General features: G+C 50.0%; 1 protein-coding gene across 2 annotated transcripts; it reads left to right on the plus strand.

Moving 5' to 3' along the window:
• Positions 1-57: 57 nt before the first annotated feature.
• On the plus strand, positions 58-17,621 carry CBX6 (chromobox 6). 2 transcript variants are annotated; one of them, XM_050981990.1, is made up of 5 exons: positions 58-195; positions 343-386; positions 533-598; positions 804-870; positions 8,862-17,621. In XM_050981990.1, the coding sequence occupies exons 1-5, from the start codon at positions 127-129 to the stop codon at positions 9,831-9,833; spliced, it is 1,218 nt and encodes a 405-aa protein (XP_050837947.1). In that variant the 5' UTR covers positions 58-126; the 3' UTR covers positions 9,834-17,621. The 2 variants fall into 2 exon arrangements, with proteins under 2 accessions (XP_050837947.1, XP_050837951.1); XM_050981994.1 differs by having other exon boundaries at positions 8,916-17,621.
• Positions 17,622-19,622: the final 2,001 nt, after the last annotated feature.

Genomic DNA, 19,622 nt, shown 5'->3' on the forward strand with positions numbered 1-19,622 from the left:
CGTGCGCGAGCCGGCGGCGGCACGAGGAGGGCGGGGCCGGGGCCAGGAGGCGGAGCGGCGCGCGCGGGCGGGCGGGATTATTATGGGCTGTGGGCGCCGCCGCCGCCGCCGAGGGGGAGCAGCAAGATGGAGCTGTCTGCAGTGGGGGAGCGCGTCTTCGCCGCCGAGTCCATCATCAAGCGCCGCATCCGAAAGGTGAGGGGCCGCCCCCACTGGGGCTGCGGGACTCCCCCCCCCGCCCCTCGCTGCCGGGCTCCGGCCGCGCCGCTGGCCCTCCCGCCGGGCCCCCGCCTCACACCCCCCCTCTCCCCCCCCCTCCGTCTTCTCCCCCGTGTGTTGCAGGGGCGCATCGAGTACCTGGTGAAATGGAAAGGCTGGGCCATCAAGTGAGTGTATCCCGCCCGGGCTGCGGGGATGGGGGGCATGGGATGGGGCGGAGTGGGATGGAGGGGGAGGTATCTGTGTGCGCGGCTGCAGGGGGATTTGGGCGCTAACCACTTCGCCTGTCCCCTCGCTGCTCCCGCCCCGGCAGGTACAGCACCTGGGAACCCGAGGAGAACATCCTGGACTCCCGCCTCATTGCCGCCTTCGAGCAGAAGTGAGTGTTCATCCCCCTCCTTGGGCTGGGGGGGCTGCAGCAGCAGGTTTGACTTTGGGTGGGCGAGCGGGAAACAGCGTCCAGACGTTCCTTTTTTTTTTTTTTTTTTTAATTTTTTTTTTTTTTTTTTTCCCTTTAACTTGTATGCTTCTGTTTTTCCCTTTGGGAAAAGTTTTAACTTCTTGAAAAATTTGATTCCCTAAAGGGAACGAGAACGTGAGCTGTACGGGCCCAAGAAGAGAGGACCCAAACCTAAAACTTTTCTGCTGAAGGTAACTCTTAATTAATTAACTTAGGCCTAGTAAAAAAAAAAAAATCTCTCAAACCTTGCTGGTGCGTGCCCTTGGAAGGACTGGACTTTCAAGTGACTTGTGCCTGATGCCTGGCTCTGGGAGCGCGGGGAAAACCCGACAGGAAAGGGGGGGTGGGCAGAGGCGCAGAAGCGTGTGAGGGGAGAGCGCGTGTGCGTGCGACGGGTGCCTCAGCAGGACGGTCAGCACACGCAGATGTGCGTGGTGAGCCTGCAGTCTCTTTTTCCAATATCCTCTCCTTCTCGTGGCCTTCTGTTGCCGCAGTGGAGAGCTAGCCAGTCTTGTTCCCTCTTCCTTCAGCAGGCTGTTCAATCCAACCCGTGCCCTGCAACTTAGCAGCGTGCTGAGCGGTCAGGCAGCAGAGGCGGGAATCCCACTGCCACTTGTGCTCCTCTGATTGCATTTAAGGATGTAGGTGCTCCACGGGAGTTTCATGAAGGGTTCATGCTTTGATCTGTAAACTGCAGGCTTGTTTTGCTTTTGCAGAGGATGGGGGGTGGCTGGGAGGAGGAGGAGTGTTTCACCTCTGCATAGGAAGGCAGCTGAAGTTTCCAGTTCCTTTCTGATAGACTCAGCATCTCTGCAAGATGTCATAGCATCTCTGTTTGCTTGCAAAGAGCAAGGAAGGTAGTCCCTAGTGCAGGCCTACTTGCTCTATATTTTTACCTTTTTTTTTTATTAAGAACTCTGGTAGCTGCATGACTGTTATGTGAGCTCTGTGAATTTATTAGTTTACAGATTAAATGTCTTGGTCTACTTCCCTCCCCTTCCTCTCCAGCTGTCACAATCTCTGGCTTATGAGCATAGAAAGAACACGCCTTTGTACAGTTTAGAGAGATGAGCAAGTCTGGAGTTCCCCTGGTTTTATTCTGATAGAAAGCCCTGGAGCAGCCAGTGTGGACCCTGTAGTAAGGCATCGCTATCACCAAGTCATCCTGTGGCTTTGGGCAAGTCACTTAGGCTTTGTGTGTGTTTCCCCATCTGTGAAACAGGTTAATACTTCCCTTTGCCTGGCAGCAGTAGGAGCTTTACTCAAGTCAGCACAGCACTTTTTACTGCATGAGCCCTGGAAAGCACAGTGAGGGGTAGAGTGTCACCTCTTCTCTGCTTTGAGAGGGCTAAATGAAGCACACAGAAGAAATGCAGGAGCAGGCATATTCTGATGCTCTGCGTGAAACCCGAGGGACCATGGTAATCCTTGGGAAGTTCTGCTGATGGAACTGTCGTCCCCGGTCGCCTGTTTTTCTGCTAACAGTGTTCTATGTCTGTAGCCTGAGAATTACAAACATACCTGATAATATACTACCTCTTATGCTGTATTAAGGGAACACAGACTAGTTGGCTTTCCTCTTTCTGGCAGTCATGCATTAAATGTAACTCTTGTGTTTAAATTTCCAATAATGCAAAGCAACACTTGAAGGGAAAATCATCAGCTTGAAATAGTCCTCTGCCTGCTCTAAAAAATACTGGTATTTCTAACACCTGACACTGTTCAGAGCTGTAGAGCGGTGACTATGCTATGTGTAATCACTTTCTTTTATTCTTGATTCTGAATGTGATATGGCCAAATCTATTGCCATATCACTCATTTAAAAAAAAAATATTACTCATTCTCACTCATTTAAAAAACCAAAACCAACCCCTGAACTCAAAACCCACTCATTGCTTCTCTTTTTCCCCTTACCCTTTAAAACTCCCCTAAACTTAACGTGAATTATTCAGCAGCATCCTTTGAATCACGTCCGTGACACGTTTCTGTGGCACATCTTCCTTCTGCCAGCTCCTCAAATGGTAATGGAAACCTGTAGGTTTGCAGAGCTGGCTTGGTACTTTGTAGAAGATGACTCGTGACAGGGAGCAAGATCAGCTCTCCTGAAGGCTGGTGCCACATTGTGGGAGAGGCTTGCAGGGCACAGTGCTACCACTGCCGCTTGGTTTGCACCTCTGGGAAACAGAGCTGGTGGAACTGTTAGTGCTCTGACTTGCTGTTCCTCTGTGACTTTGAATCCTACCCTAAAAATAACACCCCAGACCAGGCAGCGAGAAGTAACTCTGTCGGAGCCAGCCCCATCTGAACTTGTTTGAGCTCTGTTCAGGCAAACCACAAGTGACACAACTGCAGCTAGAGTTACGACAGAGACAGTGAGATGGTTTGTAACTCAGTTTTCTGACCCCTGAAGATGCACATTTGGCCTCTTCTAGCCCTGCAGCACCAGTTCTGCTGAGGGAGGAGTTGGGATTGGGTTCTGCCTCGTGCACTGCTAACAGTATTTTCAGTTCTTTCAGCTGCAGAATCTTGCTAGTGAGAATTTCGGAAGCAGGGGAAGAAATTTGATTCTTGTATCCCAGAGGGAGTATTTGGAGTTGGCAGTTAGAACAATATTCTTTTTGATCTGTTAACTGAACAGATTAGGCCTGGATGCAATGATGTTTAAGCAGAAATCTGGCCTAGGACTGCTTTGATGGAGTAGTCTGCCCTTGACTGGGTGGCTTGCAAGGATTTTTCATGTGTATCAGTGCTTAAACCTAGGCTTCTGATTCTCCAGAATGGCTTCAAAATAAATGTCCTGATATGCCACTCGGTCCCTTGGGTTGTGTGGGTGTTTCAGCTTGCAGTTGAGACTAGGTTTATCCTGGGATTAGTTCTCAAAAGTTGCAGATAGGCACCCAGGGGGATTTGCAGAAAGCATTCCAGCAGGTTAGTGGCCCACGCCTTTTGAAAAGCTGCATCTTTGACCACTTACTGCCTTTGTAAGCCAGGCTCCTGTTTCTGAGAACTGTCTAACACTTGCCCTTTCGATCAGACTGCAGAGGCACATCACAGTCCAGGCTTTGTAATATCGCTATCAAGATGGCCAGTGTTGAAAGCGACCCCTGCAAACTTCAACTGCAAAGTTTTGGGCAGGAAATGGGTCTTTATCCTTTGCATGCTAGGGGCAGACTTTCCCACAGCTGAGTTCAGGCTTGGCAGGAGACTGTGATTCTTGGGAGGCTGCTGGTGTGCTGCAGCCCTTTGCTGAGCAGATGGGAAAAAAAGTTCTTAGTCTGAAACGGGCAGCACTGTGTTAGGCTCTTCAGGTGTCTGGCAGAAGTCATCCTTGAGGACAGGCCCTTCAGCATAGATGCTGGTGTGAGGTTAGAAAGCGACATAGCACGTGCTGTAGTGATCTTCCTCTTTTTCTCCTGCTCGATTTGCTCTTTTTATTTCACTTTTTTCTCTAGGCACTCTGCTGTGTGGAATGCAAACCTCACCAACTCATCTAATAAAGTCTAGCAAATGCTATTCAGAGACAGAGCCCGATCTGCAAGCTCAGTGGGTGGCTGGCAAAGACCCCTAGTTGGGGTGGCTGTAAATACTAAGGTGACAGGAGTGAAGAAGGTTAATGGGAAGGAAGAAGTAAGGGAGAACAAGGGAAAAGGGATTCTTAGTAGGAGAGTGGGGGAAGAAGGGGCTGAGCAGCATGGTGCTCTGTCCTTTCGCCCTCTCTTGAACTCCAAAGCTGGAATTAGGTTTCTTTTGATCTCCTCCCTGTTTGTAAATTATCCTGAGTAATTTGAAAACAGACCGTTCCCCTTTTGTGGCATTTTGTTCCCAATCCAGAGGGAAACTTTAGTTTATGGCAGTGTTGCTTGGGAGAGCTGTGCTATGAAGTGGCTTGCTTTTGCCTTGTCACTTGGAAGACTGCAGAAGAAAGAGGGTGATAAAAAGGCAGAATGGCAGCCAAAAAGGGGAAAGAAGAGCTCTTGCAAATGCTGTTGGGAGTAAAGACTGTGGGAATGCAGGTGGAGAATAAAAGACAAAGCAGAGCTACTCTATTATGAGAGAGTAGCGCTACTATGGTGCAGCAGCACTACTGGAATTGGCGAGATTTTAAAATAATTCACTAGAAATCCATTGCCTTACAAGGTCTTTAGTTTGTTTTTATCTTCCAAATCATAGAGAGTTTGATACCAATCAGGTAAAAGAGGCCTTTCTAAGCACGTGTCTGTGTACGTGATTGTGTGCCTCGGTGCGTTAAGGGAATGAATGAACAAATATGCTTGCGGGGCCTCGAGGGACACTTATTCAGAAATAGTAGGGAATGGGGGAGATACACTAGTTCCCAGGGGCAGTGAGGGGGAGCTGTACAAGATAAATAAAGGTGATACATATCCCAGACGGGAAGAGGGGGAAGGGAAGCAATCCCAGCAATTGGCTTGCTCTCATGACAGAGCACTGCAGCAAGCTTCCAGAAACTGCATCCTGATGTAGGCTGAGCTGTAAGCAGAGAGTGAATTACTTCATATACATGCTGAGTACCTCTTCAGCAGTGAGCACATCCTCCTGGTGAAAGCAGCAAAACCTAGAGAGGTGGTTTCTGTGTGGAAAACTTGTGAGCTGAGGAGCAAACTGGGGTGACACACCTGAAAGGATTCAGCAGGTTTGTTTTTCAAAGACCTTATCCTTATATGGCCTGTGAATGTGATCGAGGAATGGTTCCAGAGCAGGGAGAAGTGCATTTCCAGCAGATAAAACTGAATGTTGAGTCTTCTCCAAACCAAAGGTAGCAAGTTAGTTAATCTTAAGTTGGAAGCAGGGGAAGGAGAGCCTCTGTGCTGTCCTCTGCAGTGAAGGGACGAGTTCATGCAGGTGATGCCTGAATAAACCTGATCCTGTGGTAGGAATACTGAGCTTCCCAAGTGAGAAAGCTCTGGGGGCTGGTCTTAGATAAAGCATCTGATACGATTTTTCTTGAAACCTTACCTGGAAAAACAATCTCAAGGTAAGCTGAATATTTGCATAATGCTCTTTGGAACTTGCCTTGAAGCTGGTCACTGGGGATAGCAGTGTAGCAGCAGGGGAGGACTGTTGGGCCCTAACTTAACCCTCTCTCTTAATAATCTGACCAAAGTATCAATGCCGTGTGTAGACCACCTGGACACTACTGAAGCTGGAATTTAATAAAGGCAGATAGCTGAAACATGAGTTAGAAACAGCTTCAGCCGTGAGAAAGTGCCCCAGAAGTAACTGGACACGCAGACACATGGCACGTAAATGAGACCCACTGGTTCTGGCACACTAGAAAAGTCCAGGCCGTGTACCAGGGCTCTGCAGTAGCTGCTGAGCAAGCATAAAACCAAGACAGGTCTCTCTGTGAAAACAGGACAGGAGCTGATTAATGTGTGCAGAAAGAGAAAGTAAAAGCAACAGGGCTGTGGAAGTGGTCAGGTAGTAACCATCCCAGCATTATCACTTTGTTTAATGTGGCTGATGGGAAGCTTTGCTCAGGAATTTTTGGGGTGTTTAAGGAAACTGAGGGTGTTTGTGACTGCTTCCCCCACACTTCTGGGAAGCTGCCTTCTTTCTCTCCTGGGTGATGGAGGCGGTGCTGGTGGAAGGTGGCAGTTAGATTTGACTTGGAGCAGAATGGCACAGAGAGGACAGAACTCCTCACTCGAAGGCATGATTACAGGCTAGGCAATTAATCTGAAAGATGTGCAGTGTTGGCAGTGGGAGAGACCCTGAGAGACCTGCGTCCATCCACTGAAGCTGTAGAAGGATTTTCAGTGATGCATCTGTCTGTAGCCTCTGCCTGGCTTCCCTGTCCTGTATTTTGGAATGGGACATTGTGTTGCATTTTGCTCTTGGCTCAGCAGTGGTAAATTGGTAAGAAACCCAAAGCACAAGAGCAGCAATGCTGGAAGGGCTGGCTGTGGTGTGGAGCAGGATGAAAATGAACAAATTTGTTAATTCAGGCTGTGCTGGTATGTAATGTCAGAAAGCAAATTTTAGCTTGTCCTTGTGTCTGCCACCTGCTTCAGAGGGATCCATGAAGAGATGGAGTAAGCATAGCCCAAATGTGCATTTGCCTGTGCCTGTGACCTCCTGACCGGGTCTGCAGTGTCTCCAAGTTGTGCATTATGTATTGATGCGAGGGGGAGAGTTGATGTGTGTTGCAGGGAGTTATCTGGTGCTGTTGCTGGGCTCAGACCTGGACTATGCCTGTGACAGGAACTGTGTCTTATTTTCTCAGCAGTTTAGGGCATGGAGTAACTAGATGGACCTTAGGATGCTTTCTGCTGCAGCAGAAAAAATGTTGGGGTTTGTGTGTGCTAGGAACACTTCCTTTTAGCTAGGTGAGAACAGCCCTGTTTGTTAATGTGCAGAGTGGCTGTGCCTGCCTTGGGGTTGGGCAAACTTTTCTCTGTTTCTTTCTTAGTTGGCTAACACAGAGTCTAGGTCCCCAGTCAGGATGAGCCTTCAGTTTGTGTTTTCTTGTACAGTCAGAGAAGGAGGCCTCATTTTTGCAGTCCTTTTAAAGCCAGAATACAAGTATTGAAGGCTGTGATCATCCAGTGTTAGTCAAGAGAGGAACAAAATGTCTTCATGTCTCCATTCTCTGCTCATTCGGGATCTTCTGTGGTTCCCATGGGTATCTCTGTGGGAGAAGAGGGGCTCTGGCTAACAGCAAAGCTCTGGAGCTGTAGGGCCAGGACTTTGAGCTTTTTTTGCAGGGGCTGGCTGGGCCCCTCACTTAGATCTCTTAGATCCCTGCCTTTACACGCACATTTTTTTCCCCAGGCATTTCTCTGGTAGGAGGCACAGCCTGCAGGGTGACAAAGGAGATGGAGTTGAGTGCTAAGCTCTTAGCTGGCAAGAAGCCATCCCGATCTTGGCGTGTGCAAGGGGCAACGGGATGGAAAAGTTGGGGAGGAAAAGCAGCTGTCGACTTCTAGCACTGCAGTTCTTTCTGTGCCCACGAGGTGGGGAAAGCTGCTCGTGGGATGGGCAGTCACTGGGTGGGGGCTCGCCTGTCCCCTCCAGGGCTGCATGACTTCTACCTGAAGTCACCACTGCTGAGAGGGAATATGGAAGGGGGCTGGCTTGGGCAAGTACTGGGATACAGGTGGAAGGATGAGCTATACAAGCAACGGTGCTCTGATGAGATGTGATGTAAGAATAGACTCTGGGTTTCCATGCCTAGAGGTCATACAGCACCAGCTTATCAATGAAACTGTTGTTCCTGCTGCCAGAAAATGTTCTTGTCTCTGCTGCATGAACCAGGGCGGGTTTTGGCACCAGAAGAGCTTAAAAATATTGTTCCCCTAGCTTGGCTTTTGAGGAAGGCTGGCACAGAGCAGTTGAGCAGGTGCTATTCCTGCTCTGGTCCAGTGCTAGGTTTCAGACAAGTGCTGTGCTCAAAAGGACGAGTCAATCTCTTCTTTGGAGGTGCAATTAAATTTTACTTGAATTCCAGCTGGCCTCGTCTCTGGCTTTAAACGCTGGACTTTGCTCTCACAGCACAGTAAGAATGAATGACTTCCATGTGATCCTAGTTAAAAATCAGATCTCTAAATTTCTTGTGTTAAATAAAGACAGCTCCATCAGACCATTCTCACCAGCCTCCATCTCTGTTCCTCAAGATCCCCTTTTACCACGCTTTTCAGAGGCAATTCTCATTAGGCATTACTCTGCCTCTTCCCTCCTATCTCATGTTCAATTTGTAGAGAGCCTGGTACAATCCCTTTGTAAGTTTGGGTGCTGTCTCAGCACTGACAGCCCCAAGTGCCTAGGATGATGCTGGTTTCTTTGGCTGATAGTGGAGGGTTCTGCTCTTTGACTGATGACAACCAAGGGGGGCTTTGGAGACCATTAACTCTAACCCTGAAATATGCCTGGGGAGTCATAGTTTCTCCCTGGAGGAAGCATGTGTCAACAGGGGTACGGCCTAGGGAGACATCAGCTGCCCAAAAATGATATAGATAGTGTCCTATGTCTGTCTGGGGGCTGTGCTGGAGCTATCATTAGTTTGTAAGTGTGTACCTGTGCTTGTCATTGATGTTGAGTATAAATGTGTCATGGTGCTGTCAGTGAGGGCTTGGCCTGAAGTGAGCAGTGCCCGACTGGAGATCAGGCTGCAGCTAGGCTGCCTCTCTGACCCTGTTTGTTTTCTTTCTCCCCACCACCGCAGGCTCGGGCCCAAGCGGAGGCCCTCCACATTGGGGATGTACACTTTTCTGTCAAGCCTGGTTCCAGTACCTCCTCTCCCAAACTCCACTCCAGCGCTGCGGTGCACCGGCTCAAGAAAGACATCCGGCGATGCCACCGCATGTCCCGCCGCCCCCTGCCCCGTCCAGATCCCCAGAATGGTGGGAGTGTGGGTGGTGGGGCTGGCATTCGTCCTCCTGTCTCACCCTTCTCGGAGACCGTCCGCATCATCAACCGTAAGGTGAAACCCCGCGAGCCCAAACGCAGCCGCATCATCCTCAACCTCAAAGTCATTGACAAAGGTGGGAAGCCAGCCAACGGAGCTGGGGGCCTGGCTCGGCCCAAGATCCCTTCCCGAAACCGTGTCATTGGCAAGAGCAAAAAGTTCAGCGAGAGCGTCCTCCGCACTCAGATCCGCCACATGAAGTTTGGCTCCTTTTCGCTCTACAATAAGCCATCTGCTGCACCTACTCCCTCTCTGGAGGGCAAGGGGGAGGCCGAAGGCTCCCAGGCAGCCTCCTGTGGGCTCATTATGGGCTCCACCCCCTATGATGCCCCCAGCTCCAGCTCCTCTGGCTGCCCATCACCTGCTCCCCACTCCTCCTCCGACCCAGATGATTCCCCTCCAAAGCTACTCCCTGAGACCCTCAGCCCAGCTGTCCCCGACTGGCGTGAGTCAGAGGTCCTCGACCTCTCAATCCCACCTGAGTCGGCTGCCACCAGCAAGCGTTCTTCCTCGGGAGGGTGCAGTGGGGGGCAGACTCCCTCCTTGTCCCTCTCCTCTTCTGACCCGGAGCAGGAGGCTGGCGACTGGCGTCCTGAGATGTCCCCTTGCTCTAATGTGGTGGTCACAGATGTCACCAGCAACCTCCTCACTGTAACCATCAAGGAGTTCTGCAATGCAGAGGATTTTGAGAAGGTGGCGGCAGGCAGTGGTGGAGGAGGCAGCAAGTGAGCAACCAGGTCCCCCCACTCCAGGGGTGTGGGGGGAGCTCTACCTGAGAGAAGTCGTGGTGCGAATGGCTGTCCTTAGTTCTCTCCTTCTCCCCTTGGCTGTCCCTATACCCTCACTGCCACCCTTCCTCCTCCTTTCCTCCGGCCCACTTCCTCTTGCCTGGAGGCTGGAGCGTGTCAGTGGGGGCATGGGAGCACCCACTGTTCCTGGGTGTTGGTACTGCTAGGAGGAGGCAGGGAGGGTTGTGGTGGGGCTGGGGAGTAGTTGTTTGTCCTTGAATGTGGTGTTGTCCAACGGGCGGTGGAGCCTTTGGGGCTGAGGGATGAGTGAGCATGTGTCTGTGTGCCTGTGCAGGTGGTGAGGAAGGTGCTGCTCTTCCTCATTCCCCTTCTATCTTTGACAAAAACTGAAGAGGAGCTCCAAACCTATTAGGGGAGGATGTACGAGGATTGGAGCCCTTGCTCATGTCCTCCAGATCTTCTCCCACAACGTGCATGCAGACTCTTCCATTCTTGTTTCCCCCTTGCCATGACTACCATCCTGCCATCCTTCCCCTCTTGGCCTGTGGCCTGGATCTGCCCTCTGCTCTACTGTCCTTGTGGCAGTTGCTGATCCAGATGCCCTCAGAGGGAGGGGGAGAAGGACAGGTTAAATATTATGCCTGGAAGGTGCTTTAGACAAAGCTGGGGTGGTGGGGGGGGGTGCCCCATGCAGCCTGTGCCTCATACTGGCTTCCCCTTTCCTTTGACTATTGGTGCTACCTTGGCAGTTGTATGGGTGCTTTCAGGTGCCCCAATTCTTCCTCTTCTCCTGCATCTTCCAGCCTCTTCAGCTCCTCAGGAGAAAGGGAAGAAAAGAGGAGTCTGCTTCCAGCCCGTATCTTCCTTCTGATGTTCATCACTTGCACTTGTTTGGGAGAGAGGGGCATGAAATGCCTTTCTCTGGTCTTTCCATGGCAGAAGCAGGAGTGGGCTGTGCATCCATCCTTCAGTCTCTGGGAGGATGATGCCAGCAGCATGACGCTGCCACAGCTGCGTGAGGCTGCTCTCCCACCCCGTGCATAAGCTTCCCCTGGCCCTCTTTGCTTCCTCTTGCTCCTTCCAAAGGAAGGAGGGGTCGATGCTAAGGCAGGTTGGTTGTTCTTCCTGCTTGTTTTTGTCCCTCCTGTTCTCCCGTCCCTCTTGGTGGCCTGGAAGAGGTTTCCCCTTTGTCTTTTCAGCATCTGAAACAGCCCTTACAACTGTCAACCAAAGGTGCTCATAAGAAATACCTGTCTCTCTCACATCGCATGCATGTGCGCTGGATCTCTTCCCCTAAAGCTCCTGTGAGCTGATCTAGAAATTCCTTCTCTTCACCCCTAGCAAGTAGGAGGGAGCAAGACCACAGCTTGCTGTTTATTCCACAGCTCCCTCTTTCCCTGACCAGCTTTGTTCACATCCAAAATAAGCTCTGTTTTTTGCCTGCCATTTCTGGCTAGCTCTGTGTGGGTCCTAAGCTTCAAGGTGAGAAGCTGTTCCTTTCCTCTGCTTTCTTTCTCTACTTGCACAGGATTGAGCTTGTAGAGGCAAGGAAAAGAGGTGCTGATGAACTGGTGGAAGAGCCTCACCCTCAGCCCTGTCCCTGGATGGGGAGAGGGGTGTCACTTCTACATAACATGCTGCAGAGGTGAAAAGGGTGGAAAAAATTCCTCATGCCAGGGCTCATTTGCTTATAAGCCTGCCCTGGGCAGGTGAACACAAGTGGAATTGGCCCCTCTGGTGCTTTCACACAAGGATATTCAGGAGCTGCTGGCTCTGAGGAGTGCTCTCCTGCAGTAGTGATTTTGTGGTTTTAGTGATCTGAGGATAGAAGGGAGGCAGTTTGTGGGAAGGAAGTAATATTTGTCTGCCCAAGGGACGTTGTCAGGGTGGTGGAGGAATAGACCAGCTTCTGACCTTAATTATGGCTTTTGTGCTCAGTGCATGTCTATTCCCTGCCTCCAGTGCCTGGGTTGGTGTAATAAAATCTTTGCTGCCCTCCCCACAAACCTTGCCTTGCAGTAAGTGGCATTCCAAGCTGTGGGAAATGGTGAATTCACACCAGTTGTGGTTGGATGTCTGTACAAACAGTCTGAGGGGGATTCCAGGTGCTGTTAGCACCACCCTTGGTACACCTCTTTCTTTTTCTTTCCTTGGTTAAAGAGCTTAGTGGACTCTTCGGGGATGTGCTTTCATTCACAGCTGAAGCTAGGGGCAGGGAGAAAGAGACTTCCCTGATCCATTCACCAAGCTAAGGCTTTCTATAACTTGTTGGACTTGTGTGTGTGTCTGTGTTAATACCTGCTTGTATTTTTGTGGGTGTTGGTTTTTGTTTTTCTTTGGTTTGGGTTTTCTTTTGCGCATCTTTCCTGTGCCTGGCAGACCCAGGGATCCCTTATGTTAGCATAGCCTATCCACTTGACTGCAGCTTCAAAGATGAGCAGTTTGTAGGCATAGGGAAAAGCTCTTTCTTAGGAAAATAGTGAGGAGATTCTTCTCTTTTTCCTTCCCCTTCTGAATAAGAACTAATCTGTGGCTGTGAGATAAGAGGAGCTGCTTTATGGGGTGGATGAAAACCTGGCCAGTCACTTTAGGTTGTTAAGTTACTGTTTGGTGTGTATGTGGTGCTGTGTTTTGTTTTGTGGTATCAAGGTTCTGAAAAAAGTGTTGAAGCGTTTAAGTGGGAGATAAAGGGAACTTGAATAGGAAACTCTTGATGTGTTTTGGCCAAGATGTGTTGCTTGGCAGAATTCTTTTCCCCAGTGTCTCTTGTATGGTGTTCTTTGGGGGCAAGGGGCAGGAATTGTTTAATTGAAGGGGTTTTGCCTTTCTCCAGTGTGGCAAGCAAGGGAACTGTCTGTGAAGAGTAAAGCAGTGGGTCATTGTAGGGATGCTCCGCAAGGACCTTCTTCCTGCGGTGAGGAGATGAGGGGACTTGTTGCAGCAGAGAAACTTGTGCGGTAGATCCTCTTTGTGGAGGAAGAAAGGAGTATGATCCGGCTTGCAGACACAGCTCACCTGCTTGTGTGACAAATCCCTCCCTGGGTGGGTCACCAGGTGGAAGCCAAACCCTGAACCTCTGGATCCGAAATGAGGATCCCGCGCTGGTTTGAGTTAGAGGTTTGCTAACTTGAATGCAGCAGTAGCCTCAAGTTCCCTCAGGTGGACAAGACACTTGAGGCTGACTAACCTACCTTCATATTCACGTGGGCTGTGCTCCTCCTTCTGAATTTTTGCCCTTGCTCCTTAATGGAGATAGGAAAGAAGATTCATCCGTGCCTTTTAAAATGGGCATGGAATTGAAGGAGGAGTTTATTTGAAAGTATCCCCTTCCTTTCCCCGTAACCCTTAGGAAAAAAAATCAACAAAAACAGGGAAATATTCTCTGTGTCTGTGCCATGTTTGTTCTCGTTGTCGTGTTTTTAGAGGAGATTTTATGATGGAGTGGAAAAAGTGAAATGATTAGTTTTGCATAAAAAAAGAAAAGTTTTAAAAAAAATTTCTACAGGGAGAGAGCGAGAGAGAGTTTAAAAATGAATAATAAATGCAGTGATTGCACAAACTGTAGTGGTATTAGATGGTCCTTAGCGAAAAGAGTATTTTGTAGTATCGAAGCATGTGTGTCTGGGATGGTGTTTGGCTTGCTTGAACTGGAGGGAAAGGCATTCTAGGACTAAGCAGCGATCTCTGAGCTGAAAAGGCAAGGTTGCGTGTTGGAGGAACCCTGTCTACAAACCTTTCCCGTCCTTGCCTCCCAAGTGTTGGAGTGAGTTCCCTTCCTTCCCATACCTCTCCTGTGAGCTAAGGTGGAGTCTCCAAGTGGTTTTCTGGCTGAGCAGCCCTCAGAGATGGCCAGTCACATTCTGACAGAATGTGGATCAGGCCATTAACATGGAAACAGTTGACTTACTTTGCATGCACAGCAAGCTGCTAACGTTTGGGGTTGGCATGTACCTTTCCTGCCAAGTTGCTGTCTCTTTTCCATCCCCTATATCCAAGCAGAATTAATCATGGTGGGCTTATTTCCTGGGAAGCAGATATGCCTCTCCTCTGTAAGGTTTCTTAAACTCCTTCCAATACCAGGTGGGGGGGGTGACATATTTCTGTATAGAATTCACCACATCAGGACAGAAAACTGAATCCCATTGTTGTGTATTACAGCACCCCTTCTCTGACAGTGGCCAGATCTCTAGAGGCAGATGGGAGCGCTGCCTTGTGTGCTCTGATTGTGTTGCTGAGGGACGAGTACCTTCTTCTCAAGGCCAGCAAATGCTGGAAGTTCTTAGGAGAGGGGAGAGGAGCACTCTGGACTGTGCTCAGGTAGGGCAGCCTTCTTCTCCAGCTTCCTTTGGTATGGTGGGGGAAGAGTTGCCTGAACGTTCCTTCAGAGCAAGGAGGCAGCTCTTGTGTGCTGGCTTCCCTGTCCAAGATGTCTCTGGTGTTCATCTGGCATGTGGGAGTGACTGCAGGGAAACCACCAGATGTTGGTGTCTGAACAGAAGATGGTAGGCAGGGATGCTTGAACAGCTTTTCTTGTCTGGACTTCTCTGGTGCCCTTTGCAGTGGCTTTGCAGTGGCAGATGACTGATGTCTCAATGCTTCCCATAGCCTGGACTGCACTTGGAAACTTCTCTCTCTGCCCATCAAACTGTCGGTGCTTCCCATGGCTTTCAACTTGGAACAGAAACCTCCCGTCTCAATGAGCAGCATGGGACTGGAGGGGCATGAAGCTAATGAGATACAAGCTCCTTTGGGGATGAAAAACAGAAATAGTGTGGTGAGCAGGCCCAGCTGTGGTGAGCCACTGCTTAAATTCTGTTTTCAAAAGAGAATGGGAGCATTTCTCTGTGTCTCCCCTTACTGAAGTTCCCAGGGAGATTTTGTGAAATAAACAAATAAAAAAGAAAAAAAAATCAAAACCACAATAATGCTTTTTACCAGGAGGAGCTGTCTCTGAGCTGAGTCTTCCTAGGGATATCACTCCCTTCTCCAGCCCCTCTTTGTAGAGGACGCTTCAGTAGCTCCCAGCGTTTAGAGGTTATCACCTTCCTGGGGACTTCCTGGCAGAAAGAGGTTGCCATGCTTGAAGGACGGTGTCCTGAGTTCCCCATACTTCTGCCCACCCCAGGCCATGGCATTAGTGGGGCTGCTCAGGAGCAGGTCTTTCTTCCCAGGGAGGTGTAACAAACCTGGAGTGCGTGTTTGGCTAAATGCTTATTTTCCCTTTTGCTTCCTTCCCCACCTTCTGACAAGACTTTTTCCTCCTTGCCTGGCACATCCTTTTACTCCAATGTCGCTTGCTTTTGCTGCATTTTTCAATTGCCCAATAATCACGCAAGAGCTGGGATCTTATTTACTTCTTATATATGAATATATGAATATAAAAAACCTCCTTCCCCCCTTTCTCCCCATCTCACCCACCACCCCATGCGCAACCTCCCTGATCTCCGCTCTGAAGGTGATCTGCTGTAGAGGGTTAATTTGGGGTCAGGGATTCGGTGCCTCTTAAGTTCTGTTCCTTCTTGGCTTGCTGTGGTTTTTCTGCCAGCTGTGTCACTGCCTTGTGTCTCTGTCTCCCTCATGCAAGGGGGATGGGGGTGGAGGAGACCATCCTGCTGAGGGTGCTGGCAGCCCAACTCTCGAGGTGTTTGCACAGAGATGGAGTGCTCAGTGTTGCTTCAGAAATCCCCTGCTCCCTGTCTGTGCTTCCTTCCCCAGGTGATTCTAGGAAGTATCTTCATTTTACCAGTGCTCTGAGGTTGAGAAAATAAGTGTCTTTATTTTCTTTTAACTTCTATTTTTGAGATCCTTCCCCAGAGTGCAATGTGTATGGTTTCTTTTTAGGGGTGTAGATGGCAGGAGATGTTGGAGTCTATCTCCATCCTCACTTTTGCCTTTCCATCCTCTGCTCCTCTCACATTTTGCCATTGCCCCGTGTCAGATGGATGCGGTCGAAGGTATTTGCACCCTTTTCTGTGCAGGGTCAGTCTTGGCACCAGGAGCCAACACAATGTGTTATGTGGTGATTCTGAGATGCCCTGTGTCCCACCTGCCTCACCTGTAAGCATTGCAGCAGGACCCTGAGTTCTTTCTTCCCTTCTGTAAAATTCTTCCTCCAGGAGTGAAGGGAGATACAGTCCTGTGGTGGTTGGCTGCCTCTGGCAGCTCTTCTGTGCATTCCAGCTTCTCTGTGGTGGGAAACAATGACTCCAGGGCCATCCAAAAGCACGGTCCTTGGGGTGAGGGTCCTTCCACCCCAGCTGAGCTCTGTGCTTTGAGAGCACACCCTCCAGGCACTGGCAGATGGAGGAGCGGGGTGCCGTCTGTGCCCCTGGGCTGGGTGGAGCTGGGAACTGGGCAGCAAGCAGCGTGCTGTGGCACAGGGAAAAGTAAGGTGACAGACCTGCAGCAAGGTGCAGTCAGTGGTGCCAGCTTCAGAAACTGTGTCTGCTGGGAGGAAAGGAACACGGTGGGACATGCAGGCAAAGTGTTCATTCCCATTGCAGGGCCCTGGTTCTTTACTTTATTCCTTGTTCAGCTGAGCACTTGGAGCTCACGTTAAACCTCTGGAACACGGCTGGGTGGGTGAAAGCACTTCGTGGGGCTTCAGGGCCTCGTAGGACTAATGGGGCTTTCCCATGCTCTCTAGCAGCCCCCCCAGCTGGCCCCTGCTCTCTAGGGATACTGAGGGTTTTCCTCTGGGCAGAGCAGCTGGTAGGTGCTCTTGCACAGGTAGGTTGCTCTTCAGCTGCCCTGGAGGGAGCCTGCTGCTTCCAGCTCCCAGCCGCAAAGCAGGGGCAGAATCTTAGGTCAAGTTCTCAAGCGGAACAAAAAATTAATCGTTGTGATGACTTTTTTTAGAAAAGAGTTGTCATGCCTGCACCTCTCCCAAGCAAATCAACTCAGTGTGTGCTGTCCTCCTTCCTCTTCTCCCCTGTGCCATTAAGCCTTGTACACTCCCTAAGAATAGAGGAGACTCTCTGCTTTGGGATTTTTTTCCCCCCGTTTGTTTTCTTTTTGCATAGAAAGTTGTCTGCTGGTGGTGGAGGACAGGGGCCTGCTTCATCTGTTCCTTCCTTTCACCTTCCCCTGTGCCAAGCTTAGGCTCAATTGCTGCAGATTCCTGCAAACACTGAACTTGGAGCAGGCGAGTGACTCCACTGTGTTCTGTGGTACTTGGGTGCTTCAGATTCTGCCTGTGCTTGAGCTTTGGCAGCATCAGAGCCCTTCCTTCCTCTTGGAGAAGGTCAGCCCTAACTCCAAGTGCTGGTAGATCTGGTGCAACCCATCTGTTCTTTATTTCCCCTCACTTGGCATACACAGTGAAGGTGGTAATTTTTTTTAATTTAAAATAAACCTAAATATGTATCTTGTAATTTTTTTTATTTTGAAAAAAAAAGCATTTAAGGATTGTGCACGGATGAATTGTATATCTATATATTATTTTTTGTCTTGCAATTTTCATTTTAAGTATAGTGTTTGTTCAGTTTTGTTTTGTTTTTTAATCCAGTTCCCAGCTGGCTAAACTCTGTCTAGAGTGGATGGGTGGGAGGCAGAGCCACTGGAAGGGTGATTGAATCACTCCTTCCCTTGGTGCTTCCTACAAGAAACTGGTTTGCTCCAGGTTTGGGGGTGGGGGTTGTGCTAATTACTCTTGTATTCTTGTACATTTTGTTCTTTCTGCTGCTCTTGAATATTGTATCAATGCCAGAAATGGGGAGTTAAAAATTAAAACAAAAAATTAACCCAAATAAATTGTTACATTCCAAAACCTGTTGTTGTTTTTCTTGGGTGGGCTGTGACGTGTGGAGCTTGGGAGGAAGTCTATGGAAATGCCTGCCCTGAGCCAGCACGGATCAGCTCTGCAAACACAAATACCTGCACCTTTCTTGGGCACCATAGATCAGCCCTAGCTTGGTCTTTGGACTCTTCTGGACACAGAGAAGCTCTGAAAAAAGACAAAGGAGTGCTCTAGAATGTTAAGGGAAGAGGGAACATATGGGAAGGCCAAGCTGTAGCAAGTGGAACCTGAACGCTCTCTTCCCAAGTGCTTTGGAGTCTCCCATGGGTCTCCCACATCCTTTTCTTTATGAAATTAGATCAGGGTACAACCTAGCACTTGATGGCTGAAAAATGGAGTTGGGCTTTTCCTAACTCCAGAACAGGTGCTTAAGTGCACTTTCTCTCAAGCTGATCTAAGAAATATGGTGAAAAATCTCCCTGTGTAATTGAAGCCCCAGATTCAGTCCATCACTCTCCAGCCTGTAGCAGCTGCATAAAAAGGCTCAGCTGAACTTCTCAGTTCAGCTGGGGGTAGGAGATGTGGTGGGGCAAGCAAGTTGCTTTTGGACAGAGAGGTCCTTCAGTCAGGCAGGAGAGAAGGACAGGAAGGCAGTACTTCTGGGTGCTGGGAAAGGGCAGTGTCTGGGCACAGCTCCAACCAAAACACCCTCAGGGCTGCCCTTCAGGAGCAAGTGATGAGGGCTTACCCAGAAAGGAGATTGGGTTGAGCTGTTCCTTGGACAGAGTTGCTGCCTTGAGATACTTCTGCAGTGTCTGAATTTTAGAAAGCCACAGCAGGGCCTGCTCCAGTGGTGGCATGGCTGGCAGCAGGGAATGCTGCCCACCCAAGCCAAGCACAGTCCAGGTGTCATTCACGTCATGGCTTCAGGCTCACCTTGCCTCTTCTGCATGCCAAAACACTTGCAAAAATCCGGCACTCCCTCCTCCCTTGCCCCCTGGTTTTGCCCAGAAGCCTGTGGGTTTTTGGCTGGATCTGAAAACACCAAATGATGCCAACTCTTACCCAATGCTTTCTGGAGCAGGAGGAAGGCTGGAAAGACAGACCCCAGCCCGACAGAACAAATCCAATGAGGTCCTGCAGCAGCATCCTGGTGCAGGCAGACCCAGTAACCAGGGCAAGGTGATGCAAGTCACATCTGCAGGGCTGAGAAACCTGGAAATAAAGAAGCCAGGATTTCCATGCTATGTAGAACCTGCAGATCCCCAGGAGCCTTCAGATCCTGGGGATCTGCAGGTTCTACATAGCATGGAAGGAGACAGTGGAGCTGAGTCCATGGAGGGAGTGGCAGAGGAGCCCTTTGATCTCCTTGGGATGGCCCTGGGGATGTTCCTGCGCTGGCTGATAACCTGGGAGGAGGGAATCCCCCACCTCAGAGGCATCAGCTTACACTCCCCTGAGAAAAGTTGTTCCCCCTTCCCTCACCCCACCACCCTGCTGGCCTCAGTATCATGAATGGGCCAGGGTTTCATGCTGGCCAGGATGGAGCTGCCTGGTTCCGGTGGGGAGGGTTGGATGCAGGGCAGCCTTGGAGCAGCAGGTGTCCTTCTCCTTAAGATAGCAGTCCATCCCAAACGTCCCTCTCACCCAGGGGGCACAGCAGGGTGACCCCTTGTCCTGCCTTGACCCTGTCTGCAGCCACCCCCTGGGGACAGCTGCTAGTCCCAGACACCATTTTGGTGTTAATTAAATGGAAGAAAATCCCTTAATTGCTGTCTCCCAGTCCCTCTGGGCTGAATCCATGAGCTCTTGTTAAATCCAGCTTCTGTCACCAATCCTGCTCAAAACAGGAACCAAAAAAGCCCCACATTGCCTTCCCACCCTGTCACGCACTGTCCTTGCGAGGACCGGCTGCCCACCGAGCATCTCTGAATTGTTATTCATGGGACAGGGAGGCTGCTCTGGCCACTCACTGGTCTGAGTCATCGCTCCCTGTGAAAATCTATTTTTGTCACCTCTTTGTCTCTGGGA

The sequence above is a fragment of the Serinus canaria genome, chromosome 1A (assembly GCF_022539315.1).
Source record: "Serinus canaria isolate serCan28SL12 chromosome 1A, serCan2020, whole genome shotgun sequence".
NCBI classification, from domain to species: domain Eukaryota; kingdom Metazoa; phylum Chordata; class Aves; order Passeriformes; family Fringillidae; genus Serinus; species Serinus canaria.

Bases quoted from the DNA above. Each gene is read 5' to 3' on its own strand.
- CBX6 (XM_050981990.1), top strand. From the start codon at position 127: ATGGAGCTGTCTGCAGTGGGGGAGCGCGTCTTCGCCGCCGAGTCCATC. The intron at 599-803 runs GTGAGTGTTCAT...GATTCCCTAAAG, and splicing joins ATTGCCGCCTTCGAGCAGAA to GGAACGAGAACGTGAGCTGT. The intron at 871-8,861 runs GTAACTCTTAAT...CCACCACCGCAG, and splicing joins CTAAAACTTTTCTGCTGAAG to GCTCGGGCCCAAGCGGAGGC.